This window comes from Gavia stellata, chromosome 25, assembly GCF_030936135.1.
Source record: "Gavia stellata isolate bGavSte3 chromosome 25, bGavSte3.hap2, whole genome shotgun sequence".
Taxonomy (NCBI): Eukaryota; Metazoa; Chordata; class Aves; order Gaviiformes; family Gaviidae; genus Gavia; species Gavia stellata.
The window spans coordinates 3,419,064-3,434,657 of NC_082618.1; the positions used below are offsets into that span (position 1 = coordinate 3,419,064).

At 42.6% G+C, this 15,594-nt stretch overlaps 1 protein-coding gene across 1 annotated transcript in view; it reads left to right on the plus strand.

Moving 5' to 3' along the window:
- Positions 1 to 15,594, plus strand: part of CASTOR2 (cytosolic arginine sensor for mTORC1 subunit 2) — a 125,626-nt gene that overhangs the window by 51,093 nt on the left and 58,939 nt on the right. Inside the window, exon 2 of the mRNA XM_059829345.1 lies at positions 13,849 to 13,919. Coding sequence (XP_059685328.1) covers positions 13,849 to 13,919 — 71 coding nt within the window. The remainder of the gene's footprint in view (positions 1 to 13,848; positions 13,920 to 15,594) is intronic.

The window sequence follows — 15,594 nt, forward strand, 5'->3', positions numbered from 1 at the left end:
TGTGCTATCAGATCACTTGATTGCACGCCCCGCTTTCACACATTGTGAGACAGTGAATTATTATTCTTTAATCACCTTGGCCATAGTAACTTCTCCCATAATCCCACACTGAGCTGTTGCTTCTTGCAGTTGGACGGGTCTCATCTGTTCAGTTTTCCACACCTTGGATCACCCTTGGCCCCTTCTCTGTGTTTCTTCCAACCGAATTCCAAGCCATTTGGTAGCCTTGGGTTGGTTTGATTGTGAAGTACTTGGCAGCTGGGTATGTGCTGGATTTGTTCTTTGGGGTAATGAGATGTTCTTGCCTCCCTGCCCGGTTACTCCTGTTCTCTCAGCTTCTTTGAAAGCCTTGACCCTTTTGGAGAACAGCCCGTGGTGACTCCAAAATCTCTTTCCTAAGTGGTAATAGCTCATTTAGAGCCTGTCATTCTTCATTCAGAATTTAAATTATTTTCCCCCAGTATGCATTAATTTCCATTTATTGACTTTGTATTTCACCTGCCATCTTATTACTCAGTCACCAGGCATTATAAGATCTTTAGGTGGAAATTGAGTTTATGAATCCTTGGCTGTAAGCAGCTGTTTTCTCATCACCCAGCAAACTTAACAGCCTTACAAAACAGTATTCCTAATGCACACTTCTGTGTCACATGCTCTCTAGAAATGTCTGAGCCTCGTTGTGCTAGGTGCTGTACAGAGAGCATGAGAGAGTTCTTTTGCTGAAACTTTGAAAGGATCAAAAGCCACATATGAAGGCGCTGCAGGTACAGTGTAGCCAGTTAAAGTAGCCAACAAACATGCCCAAAGCCCCAGAACACAGTGAGGCAATGAGTAACTCCATTAATTTCTGGAGCCTTTTGGAGCATTGATTTGAGGCCCCGATTTGAGCTGCTTTTGAGCTTGTTTGACACCTTTCATGCTGATGGCCCTGCAGGGATCCGAGACAGACCCAGCGAGGCTAAACCCTGCGGAGTGGCTGTAATGTTCCTTCAGAGTGACCGAGCAACTAGAAATGCCTATGGGATTGTGGAAAACCGGCTGTGACCCTGTTTCTGAGCCAAACAGTGACCCACTCTGCATTATCAGTGGACTTGACTTCTCCAGGAGCTCTGGCTTTTGTTTTGGGTGTTGATCTGGCACCTGGATATCAGGGGCAATATTCAGAAACTACAGGATTCAAGCTGAGCCACGTAATGCTCTCTTGCTGAATAATTTCTCATGTTTTTCTTGGGTCTGGTAGGCATGGGAAGAAGTTTGATGCTTCTACCTTTACTGTCGGCTCTTCCTTCGCAGCCTGAAGAGACTGATTTAGAAAGAGCATTTTGGAAGAGCATTGTTAAAAATAATACTGGCTGGCATTTTCAAGGCTGAAACTTTGTGGGTTGTCAGTATTGACTGACTTTAGAAAAAATAAAATTCTTGAAATGCGTTTTCCTCTTTGCTTACGCGTATAGGGAACTTTATCCAAAAAAACGGAGAGAATTGGCACGAGAGCAGCTTCCTTTTGCTTCATTAGCAAAGGAAGCAAATGAAGCTTCCTTTCAGTCCCTCTGAGTGCAGTAGATTTGGTAAACACCTTAACTACAGGTTTATGGAAAGCTGGCTACAGGCATATCTACAACACATTTTGCACATAATGTCAGCTAGAATATGCAGAAATATTGCTTTTCTTGTTCATCACTGGGCTAGTTAATACCCGTGTTGGGTAGGACCCAAAAACAGAGCCTGGGAGAATGAAAGGAGTCAAAGGTAGCTTTTCCTGTAAATGTGTCCTTAATTCAGACAAGAAACTAAACCCACTCTCTGCGCTTAAGGGAGGGTTGATGAAACTTTTTTTTTTTTTAATTCAGGCTCAACAATGGCTCTTAAATTGTTAATGTGCATTAAATTTGGGTTTGACGTGCAGACTCGCAGACAGTGTTCCCCCTTGACAGAGTTATAACACGGGGTTTTGGACCCACTTGCAAATGGAAGCTCTTTGAAAATGATGAGGACTGAAATGTGTTTCTCCTGCTGCTCCGTTTCGATGGAGTATGGCTTGCTCTCTCTCCTCCTCCCCCTTCAATCCCCCTGCCACACATGTTCTCAATTACTGCCTGCATTGAAGCTGCAAACATTTCTTGTGCATCTAGCTTTCTATATTGAGCGCTGGAAAGATATTTTAGTAATTTGTGGGAGAACTATTACGTCCCATGCTGGGAAAATTGTGTTTATGGTTCCTGCAGGGAAACAAGTTCATCAATTCCAGTCCACAAGAGTTTTGCTGTTTCTTCCTCTTTCTTTTGTATCTTGGAGCAATTTCATAAGAACCTCTTGCCCCCTTTGGGTTGAACCTGGGTTTCTCCTATCTTTGAAATAAAAAGCATATGCTCTGCAGTCTGTGTTTTTCAGTGCTGTCCACAAAATAATCATTGGTTTTTGGCTGAACACAATAATAGCTACTATGTATCCCAAATATTTGGGTTTGGATGTGCAGTAGCACTACACTTATGAAAATTCAATTGTATTTTATTGTTGGTAGGATTTCAAAGTCAATATTCTGCAGCAGAGGGCATTAAAGGAGTAACATAAGAGAGAGTCAAACTTGCCAGTACTGATGTATAGTGCCTGATTTGGAAGGGGAAAGGAAACAAGGCTTACTCTTTTTCTCAGCATTTGCATTGTCCTCATAGGGTAATCCTTCTGGATCCAGTTGGTAAAATGTATTCACAAGCCTTTGTTGTACGTTAAATCATGCTTTGTTTTCAACTGTAAACCTTAGGTCCCACACCCACATCTGTAATGTGTTTCTCCGTTCAGTTTCTGATTTGTAGAAGATAATTTTGTGGTTAAGGAAAATTCTGTGTTGTACTCCACCTCTCTTTCTTAGCTCTGAGAGTAATCGGGGATACTGTTACTGCTGAAAAGAAAAAGGTTTTAAAGCACGGTTACCGTCTGCTTAAATAAATGATGGGCTATTTAAAATGGTAAGAACTGCTTTTGCATCTCTTGTGTGCATAAGTTGGCTTGCAATAGATGGGCTTTTAAGAGTGCTGGCAAGCTGGGATAGCAAAGAGAGAAGAGGAAAAGGTGTGTCTGGATCAATTAGTTAATTGTGAGATAATAAATGAATCCTTTTCCAATGCACACAAACTAAGCTTCCTTTTCATTTACTGCTCTGACTTCCCCTTCAGAGATTTGATTACAGCGTTCTCTCCCAAAGCAAAGAGCTCTTGCCATTTTGATGTAAACATTCATTGACCCTCCATGGAGATTTGAAAAATGACTTTCCTGTCATTAACAATGATAAAACTGTAAACAGTATTGTTAAAGATGCTTTGGGGGGGAATCAAACAGAGAGACACAAATTAAAGGACTTGAATAAGAAGTGATGTGCACTTTTACCATCATCCTCGGAGAAGGAAATTAGTACAGGCAGCACTGCACTATCCGTCAGATAGTAGTTTCATCTTTGCAAATAATTTTATGATTTTTGCAAGTTCAGGGATTCAAACGTTTTTGCTATTGCTCTATTGCTTTGTTTCTGATATATTGGTTCAAAAAAGAAAGCTGGAGGAAGAATAGCAATAAAACATGAGCAAAGTGATGCCTGAGATGCTCATTTAGTTCCCATTAGCACAATAAATGAGAATATGATGAGGTTTGGTTTGGTTTTATATCCCCATACTTCTCAACAGGGATGGTTTTAGACCTGTATCACAAATGGAAACCGAGTCATAGGCTGGCCCATAGGACCAGTATGAAGCAAGGTGTTAGATTAGAGTTTCTGGAGCTAGGAACATAACTGGCAGTTTTGGTGCGGGTTGTTTTTTGTTGGTGTTTGTTGCTTGAATGGATAAGAGTCTTGTCTTGTTTTCCTATTTGTAAATCCAAAGACATTGCAATCTAAATTAGCGGACTAAAATAATTTCTGATGTAATTTATGTGGTTGCCTAAAGGGCAGAGAGCTTTCCTTGCAGCCGTGCAGACTTAGGTTAGTAGCAATGGCCACAACCTCCCCTGCTCACCTCCTCGCACGTGGAGATGTGCCTGGAGCCTTTGGGACTGGATCCCATAACTCAGGAGGTGTGTTACTGCCTGCCTTTGCACTGGGAAAGAGCTGCTCCCATCCCACCAGGCATGGAGGCTGGAAATGTCACCAGTCTCAGGCTGCTTTCACTTCTAAAACAGGATCTGGCTTAGTGACTACAGCCTGTTTTGTGACTGTCCTCACGTAGTTGGCTGTAATGACTGGAGGAACATGTTATCTAAGGCTGCTTTATCTTTTGAATATTTCTATTATCGGCTGCTCTCATGTCTCTTGGATCTGAGGGCTGTCACACTGCTCATGCTGCTGGGGTCTTAGTCCCTTCTCACAGTTGTTCCTAATAAAAATTTTTGGGAGGGGCAGAAGGGGGGAAAAAATCTGTTTACATACAGGTTTTAGGTTAACAGAGGAGAATGTGCAGAGAGGTCCTGCGGGCAGTATTCTGTTATCCCTAAAGTGCTCTGGGCTGAGAGGAGGTGTCCTTGCTCCTTCTGCGTGTTAACGGTTATTATGGTTCCCACTCATGGTTATAGCAGGTCAGCGTAGCATAGGCAGCATAGGTCAATCAACAGAGACGGCTGGAGGAAGAAGATTTACTCATCCACGTTTTCAGTGTTCAGAACAAAAATCTGCTTTCTTTACACAGTTTGCCTTTTGGGGAATGTAGAGTCTTTAGTGACCCAAAACCAACTGTATGCAAGATCCATTCCTACAACTGGGTTTTGCTTATATATCCCAATAACCAGAAAGCCGTGAACTCCTGAGGACAGGATTCACTAAACTTCTTGGCTTAAATTCACTTAATTTCCTCTTATATTGCAAGTAGAACTCCTTAAGTTGCAAGCAGGGCTGTAGTCAAGCTGAGGGAGACTCCTTCTAGTGAAAGCTCAACATCAGCCCTGACTTGTGTTAACAGTGTGGTGGGGAAAAAGCAGATCCTGGGAGCGCTGGCAGGATGGCCTGCTAGATCAGGGGTAGCAGTGACACGTTGTACCTTCCTCTGTTGCAAACATGCTTCAGTGCTTCTCTTGCAATGCAAACAGATTGTCACCCTAGCAGTGTTTACTTAGAGCTGTAGAAGACCATCTAAATCAGTAGAAATTTATGCGCCATTTGGTAAAAAGGGGCAGCACAGAATGAATGCTGACTTGGGAAGAGTTGGGTATCTGAGCTTGTCTCACACCTTGTGACTCTGGCAACGTGCGCTTGGTGTGCACGGCGTTGCTCCGTGCCTGGCCCATGTCGCGGGGCTTCTTGGCCAGGGAGGCTCTCCAGGCACATCAGCTCCAATGACTCTGCAACTCTTGTTTTTTAAATACTCCTCAGAGGCTTGACAGCAAGCCTTTTAAAGCTGGTTTTAACATCAAGAAATAAAGCTGTGCTCAGTTTGCCTTGAGCTCTGTAGAACCAGAGCTGCAAAAAGGCTTTTGCCGTAGTAACCCATACTGACCCAGGCAGGTGCCCAGTGCTCATCACCCGGATGCCAAACAGCATTGAATGCACGCTGGGATGTTCCTGGGGTGAATAGCAGGTGTCCCACCAAAGACCCTGCAAAGTTACTGACTGTACTTGGAGCCGGACACCCAGTTGCCACCGCCTTGTGCCATGCACTGAGAAATCCCAAGGTGTGAGGGAAGCTGTGGCTTTATCTTTGCCTGCTGCCTGCCCTTATCAGAGCAGCCTAGTGATTTTGATTTCTGACAGGTAGGCAAGATCAGCTAATAACTATTATTCTGGCAGAACTTGAAGTTGCCAAATTTGTGTTATGAGTAAAATAGGAAATCGTTTCGAGTGAGGAGAAACACCCGTTATTGACTTTATGGCTGTGTTTCCCTACCAACAGGCATGCTGATGTTTTCCATACAGTCAAGGGACAAAGATACATAGTTCACTCCGTTTGTGTTCACCCATATGCTGATGAATTTGGGCTCAGAATTACTGTGTGATGACAGAAAAGAAAACTAGTACCTCGCAGGCAGTATTAAGCAACAGCTCTCAAAGTTTGTGAGAATAACAGAAGATGAATGACCTAGTAATTCTCCTCTGTTTTCTGTCTCCAGTGGTTAGAGCGTGGAGAGATGTCTGCTTTCCAGCAGAAAAGCAGCTAGTTCCATCTGCAGTCTGACACCTGAATTTTTTTCCCATAATGAATCTAGAAAGTTCAAATAGTATTTGGGAAAGTGCATCCTAACCAAATGCATTTCTTTCCTCTCATTTCTCCCCTCCTCCAGCCCTCTCTCCTGCCTTACTGTGTTCCCTTCTTGAGCAGATGATAAAAATGAGTTTTCCAAGATAGGAAAAGGCCAGCACAATGCTGTGCAGCTCATCTATGGCTGCAGAAGAGGAAGGTGGGGTCTGTCGTGGCTCACTTAATACGATGGCTTTGTTAAACGTGCTCCAACGGCAGCATTCGTAGTGCATGTGACGTGCAAGCCAGAGAGATAGCCCTGTGGTTCCAGCGTGAGCAAGGTGTATGTGGCAGTCATCTGTGCTGTGAAACAGTACGGTTTCAAAGGCCCGAGAAGAGAGTGTAGGAGTGGAAGCATGAGCATATACCTATTGAAATGCTGTTTATTCTAATATTTTTTTACCTTTAAGATTAGTGGAGGATCTTCTTCCTGTCTGCAACTCTGAACCATGACTGCTGGTTTCTTCCATTCCCCTTGTCATTTGCTGCACCAAGATAAACAAACATTTCCCAAGAAAAAGGCATTAACCAGTGAAGATTCTTTATGGAATTAAGAGTTGAGGGGCTTAGTTATGTCAAAATTGTATAGTGCCTTCCATGAAATGTTTGTTGCTGGCATTAATTTTTTTATTTCAGTTCAAACTGAAAGGAAGTGTTTCAACTTGAAACTATAAGGAGTGATTTCCTAGTTTCAGTTTATCAAGAACTTGTTCCCTCAACTTCTGTTGCCCCTTTTTGAGAAGTAAGATGGTAGAGAAGACAAAACAAAATGATGGATGAGCAGTAGAGGTGAGGCAATTCCATTTTCCTTTTTTTACTTTTATTTTTTGTAGGTTGCTTCAAGAAAATTGGATTTATGTTGCTATAACTGATGGTTTTTTAGACCAAGAGCTGCTTCTTCTCTGAGCACCGGATAGGCTTTCAGACGCACTACATCCACTAAATCCTTATGAGCACCAGTATCCAGCACTGCTAAATATCCAGTAAGAATGCTGAAACCTAAAGAATGACACCCTGTGGTTGTGTGAAGTGAGGTGCAGCATGGGTGCAGATCTGCTGCAGGTTCCTGTCCTTGTGCTTTGTACCCTTGAGCAGCCTTATCATTGAGGATGCTTACATGGTGCCTTGCAGACTGGAGTCTCAGAGTGCAAGTGAGCCATTTGGAGGTAACTGGGTGACTTTTCTCAGTGTGTGGAAGGAAGGGCTTCTGCCAAGCGCTCCTGGCACTTGCATCGTCTGGGCATTAGCCAGAGCAGTAAAGTTCAGATCCAGGTTTTTGATCCAGCCCCATTCACTAATACAGGTGGTGAGTGGTGATGTTCCAAGTAAAAATTGCACAGCAGAGCTCACTTGAAATAATTTATGACCTGGGAAGAAAAATCTGTGCTAAGAATAACTTTTAATTACATCAGGTAATTATTCGACAGATTCATGCCCAGGACAAGTCTTGGGTATAGAAGATGTGTTAACTTCAGTATGTCCACACCTAAAGTCATTGCTTTGTGTATTGTTCTCATTGAGTTCATAAAAAAAAAATCTCTGAATTTAGCTCCTTCAATGGACAAATAACAGATGAGCACAGTAGCACTTGCATGTTCTTAAACTGCATTTATATTTCCTGCAGTACATCTCTGCTAAGCACCACAGACTCTTTGCCTGTTGGCAGTCATGCTGGGATGCGAAACCAGTGCCATTCACATTCATCAGATGGAGTGGCTTAATGAGGGAGCTGCACTTGGGTGGACTTGGACCTTTTCATCTCCCTTATATAGTTTCCTTCAGTAAGCTGAGCTTTCCACTCCATTCCGGCATGTAACATGCCTTCGTTTCTTCATGTGACGTATTTTCGTACTACTACTTCAGCATAGTTTTGGCTTCTCTCTTCACATTTGGCAAGAATTTATTTCTACACATAAGTCGAGATAAAACAGATTTTCTTACAGAATCTTCCTAAATACAATGCTGGAAGTCTGTTGACGGGGGAAAGACAAACCAGCCAAGTTGCATGTTGCTTTCTAATTGTTTTTTTAGGGAGTATTAAAAAAATGCTGTCATGACAAATGAAAGAAAGATAACATTTTAGTATCCCAAGTAACAGTTGTAGAAAACGATACAGCAAATGATGTGCTTAGGCTAGTGAAAGCATTGTGACTCGGGCTTTGCTAGTCATACAAAATAAACTTCAAGTGTGTGTTTATAGAACCAGAAAAGTATCTCCTGTGGTTATGTTGCAGGACAACTCTTGAATATTGTAGCTTTGTTTAATCTTGCAGCTTGGGAAGTCTGGACTGACCAAGTCTGACTCCAGAAAAACAGAAATCATATCAGAATTACTAGTTGGTATTGTTTCAGGCTACTGCTAATCTTTCATTTGCAGCAGTAATTTGATTTGCATGAGCTCTTGTAGTCCAGCCCATGTGGAACTGTTCTGATGAAGACTTGAACCACAGTTTGATACTGGTTTAATGAAGGTTGACACAGTAGACACCCAGCTGGCATTTTTTTGAATAATCCTTGTTTATTTTTGCCATGTGTCCTGGCTTTATCAGTAAGCTGTACTTAAGATCAGTATCTTCTTCAGCACATCCACATCTATTTATTTATTTATTTTCTGTATTGCAGGTCAACCTTTTTGTGTTTTGTCTTGATTTCTGTTCCTTCAGGGTGCCTATCATTTTTCTATTATTCTGCTTCCAGTTCTCTCAAAGTCTAAATGAAGGCTTAGATAACTTCCCCAGCTACACAAAAGTAGCAAGGAGAGGGGTTGACTGAAGGCCTCCGCTTTTAACTTTACACAGTGTAATCTGTAGCTTAAACTTTTAACTTTACACAATGTAATCTGTAGCTTAAACTGTCATTATTATTATGGATTAGACAAGACCGTCATGGTTATCGTGTTGGAAGTTTTGGCATAGCACAGGCTGTAGGACTTCCCTGAATTTATGTCTGTTCATAAATACTTGCTTTCCTTGGCTGCAAATCTGTTAGTTTTGTTCTGTGTTGTTTTTGAAAATTATTAACTTTCTGTAATGAACTAAACTCTGCTATCACAGTGACTCTTTAGGCGGTCCCTGATTGTATTTGCGAATGTCTCTGTCCCAGATCTTAGCACAGCTAATGACTGGAAGGAATGTTGCCACTGTCCTTTGACCGTTTCTAACAGTGCTGTGACATCTTTAGTGTTTCCCTGGGTAGGGACTGTAATGCAGAGGTTGTTTAAACAGCTCATATGAACAATAATGCTCCTTTTAACAGGGTAGCAGCCTTCCAGTATCAGGCTGCAGAATTAAGTTGCTGTCAGAAAGGTGAACCCACCGCTTTCTGGTCTGAGCATTGAGTGGAAAGTCAACTGACACCTATTGCAACGGGCTTTTTCTTGTCTTTGGAGTTCAGCTAAGCTGTGTTTTATCAGTCTCACCAAAAAGATGACAAAGTGTTTTGGCTAACAAACAAATATGCTGTTTAGAAAACACCAGCCATTTCACTGTTTGCAATTTTCAGTGCCATTTGACTGTATAGTCATGTAATTAGATGGGGTAAAGTACTTAACATGTTACACAAATATGTCAAAACGCATTAACAGCACAAGTGTTCTTTACTGCTTTCCTAAATACATTTCACAATATGTCGTACTAGAATCCACCTCTTGTCATTATTTATAAAACTGCAAAGAAGTTAAGATCACCAAGAATTAGATGATTAGCATGAGACTGTCTTTCTGTACTAAGAATATATATTAACATGGTAATGTACAGAGTGAAGCATACAAATCCCTTCTCATCTAAAATGAGAAGACAGCCTGGAATAAAACCCAACAAATTATGTTTTTCATATTCACTCAGATCAGCTTGCTGCTGCTGCTTCTTAATGCCCATTCAGTTCAACTGCTTCTTTGCAAACTTTTGGGTTACCTCCAGACTTTGCATTTGAATGTCTTTTAGGCATTCTGTTGCTTTTGAATGGCACTTGGCCATGGTTTCTGACATGTGGGGAGGCCAGTTGCCCACCTGCTTCTGGGAAGGATCTTTTCCATAGAGCAAACGGCTTTGCAACTCTTTATCCCGCCAAGGCAACAATTAACTAAGTAGTTTCCTTATAAATGAGGAAATTAGGACTTGTGGCACCGTCATCTGTGCTGAACTTTCAAATGACCCATAGCAGTATTCCCACAAACGTGTGCTTTGTGTGTGACCCAGAACCAATGGAAGTCATTCATTCCAGTATTATCGCCCTTGTGATCAAGGCAGGCCTGGGGACCAAATGTCTTGAGGAGACGCTGCTGGTGCGGACCTGCAAGTGAGGCCACCAGTACGCTTTCCTGCCTTCTGCCGTGGAGACTTGAGTGCTGTTTGCAAACTGAAATGATGCTGTTGCTGCATCCTACACATGCTTTCCTGCTCTGTGCACGCTTGGGTATTACTTCCATACACAGTGTAAGCTTTGCAGTTTCAAAGATCTAATCTAATAATAGATTGGTCTACATTTGCTGTGTTGCCAGAAAAAGACATATGTTGTCAGGCAGTCAAAGTCGGCTACAGTGCTGAAGTGGAAATGTGCTGAAACACGAAGAAGGCAGAAATCCAGAAGAATCTATCCAAGGTTTGCCTATTAGGAAACTAAAAATACCGTCGTCTTCCATATATGCTTTCCACACGTACTTAGAGAAATACTGTTTGCCTGATGTCTCAAAATGATTAAAGGGCAATTCTTTTCCTTTTGTGGCTTTGATGTGATAATAGAAGATGCTGTTGGCATTCAGCTTATCGAGAACTGGTGTAAGAGGAAAGAGAAATTATTGAAATAACTTGAATGGAAGAGGCATGTGTAGTGTAGTGCAGGAGAGCGATATGACATTGAGTTTCTTCTGTCATTGATGATTCAAGACAATTTTTGACTTGCACTCTCACAGTGGAAGTAGATCTTTACATATCTATGCTGAGGCACAGGTTTTAGGGTGAGGACTTGAGTTTTGACAGCATGCGATGGTAAGAAAATTTTCCATGCCGTATTTTATCACGCAATGTTTGCAATTTCAATTTTTCATTTTTAGCTTTTCCCTGGGAAAAAGAATGCATCACTGGCTAGAACAAAGTGAATGTATACCACATTGTGTAGTGAAAAGACTTTGCTTTTAAAATCAGATGGCTCTATGCTGCTGACCTTTTACAGAATTGCAGTGAGGTGGGGATTGGGCTTTGAGCTGGTATATGAAGATGTGAGGTTTTGACATGCGTTCTGAGCCAGCAATTACGGGATATCATCTGTACATATCCCTTAAATATCATCAGTTTTAGAAGTATGCTAAGAAAATGGCATCTGTCACAATCATACTTTTTCTGCTGGGGTCAATGTGTGCACACAGACGTGTATTACTGTTCTGGAACAAAATCTTTCCATAAATGCCATTGCAGATCAGGAAAGATTTTTGGTTTTTTTCATATTAATGTTTCCTCCTTTAAGACCACTGGCTTCTGCCTAGTAGCATGCATGTGACTCGGTGGAGTAGTAGTAGCAAAGAGTTTTATTTCCGTCACTTCTTCAGGGAATTCATCCACTAAATAATACATACTTACGCCTCCTGGGAGCCACCTGGAGCAGCGTCCCAGAAGTCCTTTTTACCCAGCTTGGATCACCCATCGCACAGGTAGCATCCTTGTGCAGTTAAGAGTAAAAAAATTTGGGCTGCTACTGTTTTCTGCTTCTCTTGGCACTATTCCTGGAGAGAGCTGAGTTAGTAAATGTGGCTGTCACAGTAGCTATTACCAATGACACAAAATAATTAAGTCGTGGTTTCTGTTGTGGTCGGGCCACTTCTGTATTTTATAATGATACGTCTGTGCTAGGAGGGAGAGTGTCATGCTTGATTGTCGTGACGGATGCTTCTAGGAAGACAGGACGAGTCTCTAAAGGCAGGTTGTCTGATACTTTCCATTTACATGAAATCCTGTGGGTTACATGGTGGATCACTAATAGAACTGCATGTTGTTTCTTCTAGTTTTCCTGATGAGGTGAGGGGGAGGGCAGCCGCCATCTCATTTTTCTCCCTGTTGTTTTTGGAGGGGATAGCTGCAATCTTTGTTCCTTTCAGTCAGTCAAAAGAATGCTCAAGCCAGTTTTTAATCTGATTCTCTAATCAAGTGAATGCTTCCATTGTTTGAAATCTTGAGCCACTAGTGTGGGGTTCTGGCTTTTAGAAGTCCTGAAGACTTTGGGACACAGATGCTCAGCAGTGTCGAGAAGCCCTAGTAGTCCCTGGTTGCTGAGTCCTGCTGAACTGTGCTTCATGGAGGAATTATACTGCGAACACACTGTGAAATTTGGGGGCCTTAAGAACAATCTTTTTTTTTTCTCTCCAGTATTTAAAATATTTTCTGTAGGTTGCCTCAGATAAATCTGATAGTATTACAGTGTAACTGCAAAATCCTGTTCTTTGGTCATTATAGACACAGGCTTTTCCTGTTGCACCCAACTTAGCTTCCTAGAAGGGAAAAATTTCTCTTGTAGCTTGGGCGGCAAACACAGTCCATGTGCTCTGGCATGCTCCTGGAGGGGCCAGGAGCCCTGTGTGGGTTGGGGGAGCCAGCAAGCACTGTGCTGATGCTCAAGAAGTGCGTGCTCTGCTGAAGGTGAACACGAGCTTGCAAAATGTGCAAACCTTCCTGCCGTTGCTGGGGACCAACTGGATAGAAGCTGGAGAAAGTTTTGGGGTTTTTTAGTAGATGTTGCTGTATATACGTTGGTGTGTCAGGGAAAAAAACTTTTCAGCTGTATGTGGTGGTAAACCTTAAGGCTGAGGCTTTTTTTGTTTGTGTGTCTACAGTGGAAGAATCCCATGTCACATTTATTTTGTATCTCATGTTAGAGGTGACATTGTGCTCAGTGCTGAATGAGGTGGAGAGGCTGGGCCGCACATGGCCTGCGGTGTCAAAAGATGAGCGCAAAGCAGAACAGAGGCAATAGGAGATTGAGAGGGTGGGAAGCTCGACCTTGTGTTCGTGTGCTCGATGGTCCCTACCACTTGTCTCTTCACCTGGAGCTCCCCAGGGAAGGGAGGCATCTATTGAGGGAAGGGGCAGGGACCAACAGAGGGAATTGGGATGCTGTCTGCTGGTGGGAAAAGCCTCTGAAGCAGTAAGAAGAGATACTGGGGCTTCGTTGAGAGACTAGATGTCAAACCTTGACGAGGCAGGAAACTTCAGTGGGTAAATAGGGAAGACGGGTGCATGTATGAACCATGGGGAGGCTTTTGGAGGGCATTGGAGTGATCAGTTGGTGAGTAAAGCCTTTTGCTCTGTGTCACTGCAATACAGCAGGTCCTGGGCTGTGACAGGAAGCCTTAAGGGATACAGTAATTAAGAAAAGTAACTAAGAACTAAGTCATAAAAATAATAAGTGTTTTACCAGCTCCGTTGTGCATAGGCAGGCAGTAGGGAATGTGGGTCACGCAGTGTGAGTGGCTGAGCCAGGAATAAAATCCAGGTCTGTTAATGCCTCAGGCCTTTCCATACACACCAGACCATGACTCTTTCCTCCGGCACAGCTTGGGTGGAAAAGGACCTCTGTTATAGGTGGAAGACCAGGCTCCGCTCAGTCCAGCAGCTGATCATGTTCTCCTGCTGTTTGCCTTTGCCAGGTGCAAGTTCTTCAGCCTCACGGAAACTCCAGAGGACTACACCATCATTGTGGATGAAGAGGGCTTCCTAGGTAAGTGTCGGCGTGTGCCACTTCAATATCCAACCTGGGGTGGGGGTGGAGGAGGGAAACACGTCATCTCTCGCTGAGATTATAAACCAAAGCGTTTGTAAAACAGGTCTGTTTGTCAGTGCTAGTAGTACTGCTATGAAAGGTGCTTTGATCACTTAAGCATACTGTCTCTGCTGCTGTGCTGTACAAGGCATTTCACACATGGAATATGAATATATTTTAATGCCGGGAGAAGAGCACGCACAAGTCTTAAAGAGCAGCTTAAGCATATTTGAAAAAGCAAAACCATCTGCATATCATTGTATTAAAATGAGCTGGCCTTTGTCGCCAAACCTCCACAAGCACACCACATCTTGCTTCTCCAGCTTGTTCATCCAACCTCTCTCTTTAAAAGGAGCACTTGAAGATGAGTAGTTCGTATCATCCCCACAACCATCACAATGCTACGGAGTTGCGAATCAGCTCCTTTGGCTCGTCACTGAAAGCTGTGATTTATCCCCCCTTCTTACACCAAGCTCTCTCCGTACGAAATGTGCCATATTTGCCCGTGGTGGCTGAAAGTCCCTCTCTGCCCATGTCAAAGGTGGAGCTGGCTGTGTGTCAGAGAAGGTGGTTGGCATGTGCTTGGGAGCTGCAGATGCTTGGCGTTGGGCGAGTGCTGATGGAGCGAATGGTTTGGCTTTGTGGATGGAAATAGTTTGTAATAACATTTATCATGTGGGGAGGTTTTGTTTGTAGCAGTGTTACTGAGGTGGTGGAATGAGGAAATATTGTGCAGCTATTATTATTTTTGTTCAATCGCTGCTTTTGGTGGTTGGAATTAAAAGTCTACACATTTTACCGGTTTGGAGAAAATTGATTAAAATATGAAAAAAAGAGGATTTCATTCCTGAATAGGAATTAACTGTCGAGTAGCTACTTGTGACACTGTAATATTCAATGGGTTTGTAATATCGAAACCCTAAGGAGAAAATTAGAAACTATACCATCTTTGTTTAGTACAAAGTCAAAATCAAAAGCATTCTTGAATTATTCGCCTTTCTGTTTCAGAAGTAGTCATAAACATATAAGAAATAAATTATTACATTTTTAGAACACTACAATAGTGGCTAAACATTTTCATAAAATAATCACTAGGTTGAGAATAGGTGAATGGATCTTTACAGCTATTGCTGTTTGTAATTTGGGAGTTGTGGGGTTTGATTGAAAGTGTATGTCAGGTGTTCTGCGTTTGCTCCCAGAAGAGGAGGTGACATACGATTCTACTGCCAGAAAGTCCCTTGTTGCTTTTTTTCAGGGAGCATATGCACGAAAATTTTATAACTGCTATTGGTAGTATGGCCTTTTTTATTATTGGTGGTACCTGGGGGAAATGGATTCAAATTTGGTTTTGCCATAACAGTGGAATGCAAAGCTCCCCTCCAAGAGCTTCATTTTAAGAGAGAAGTCACCAAACAAAGAGGAAAGTTTTTTCCAAGGGCTGCAGAGCAAGAAACCCAGAGCCTCCCATACTCAGGAGGGAGTCTGTGTCACTAAACCATGCTGTCGCTGCAGATGCGCCATGCTAGGGGCATGCTCATCCCCAGCATCACATCTGGGTCTGTGATATCCATGGCACTCATCTCTCTGCCCAGCTGGCACAAGCCAGATTCTTCAATTCAATCACTGGTGGCAA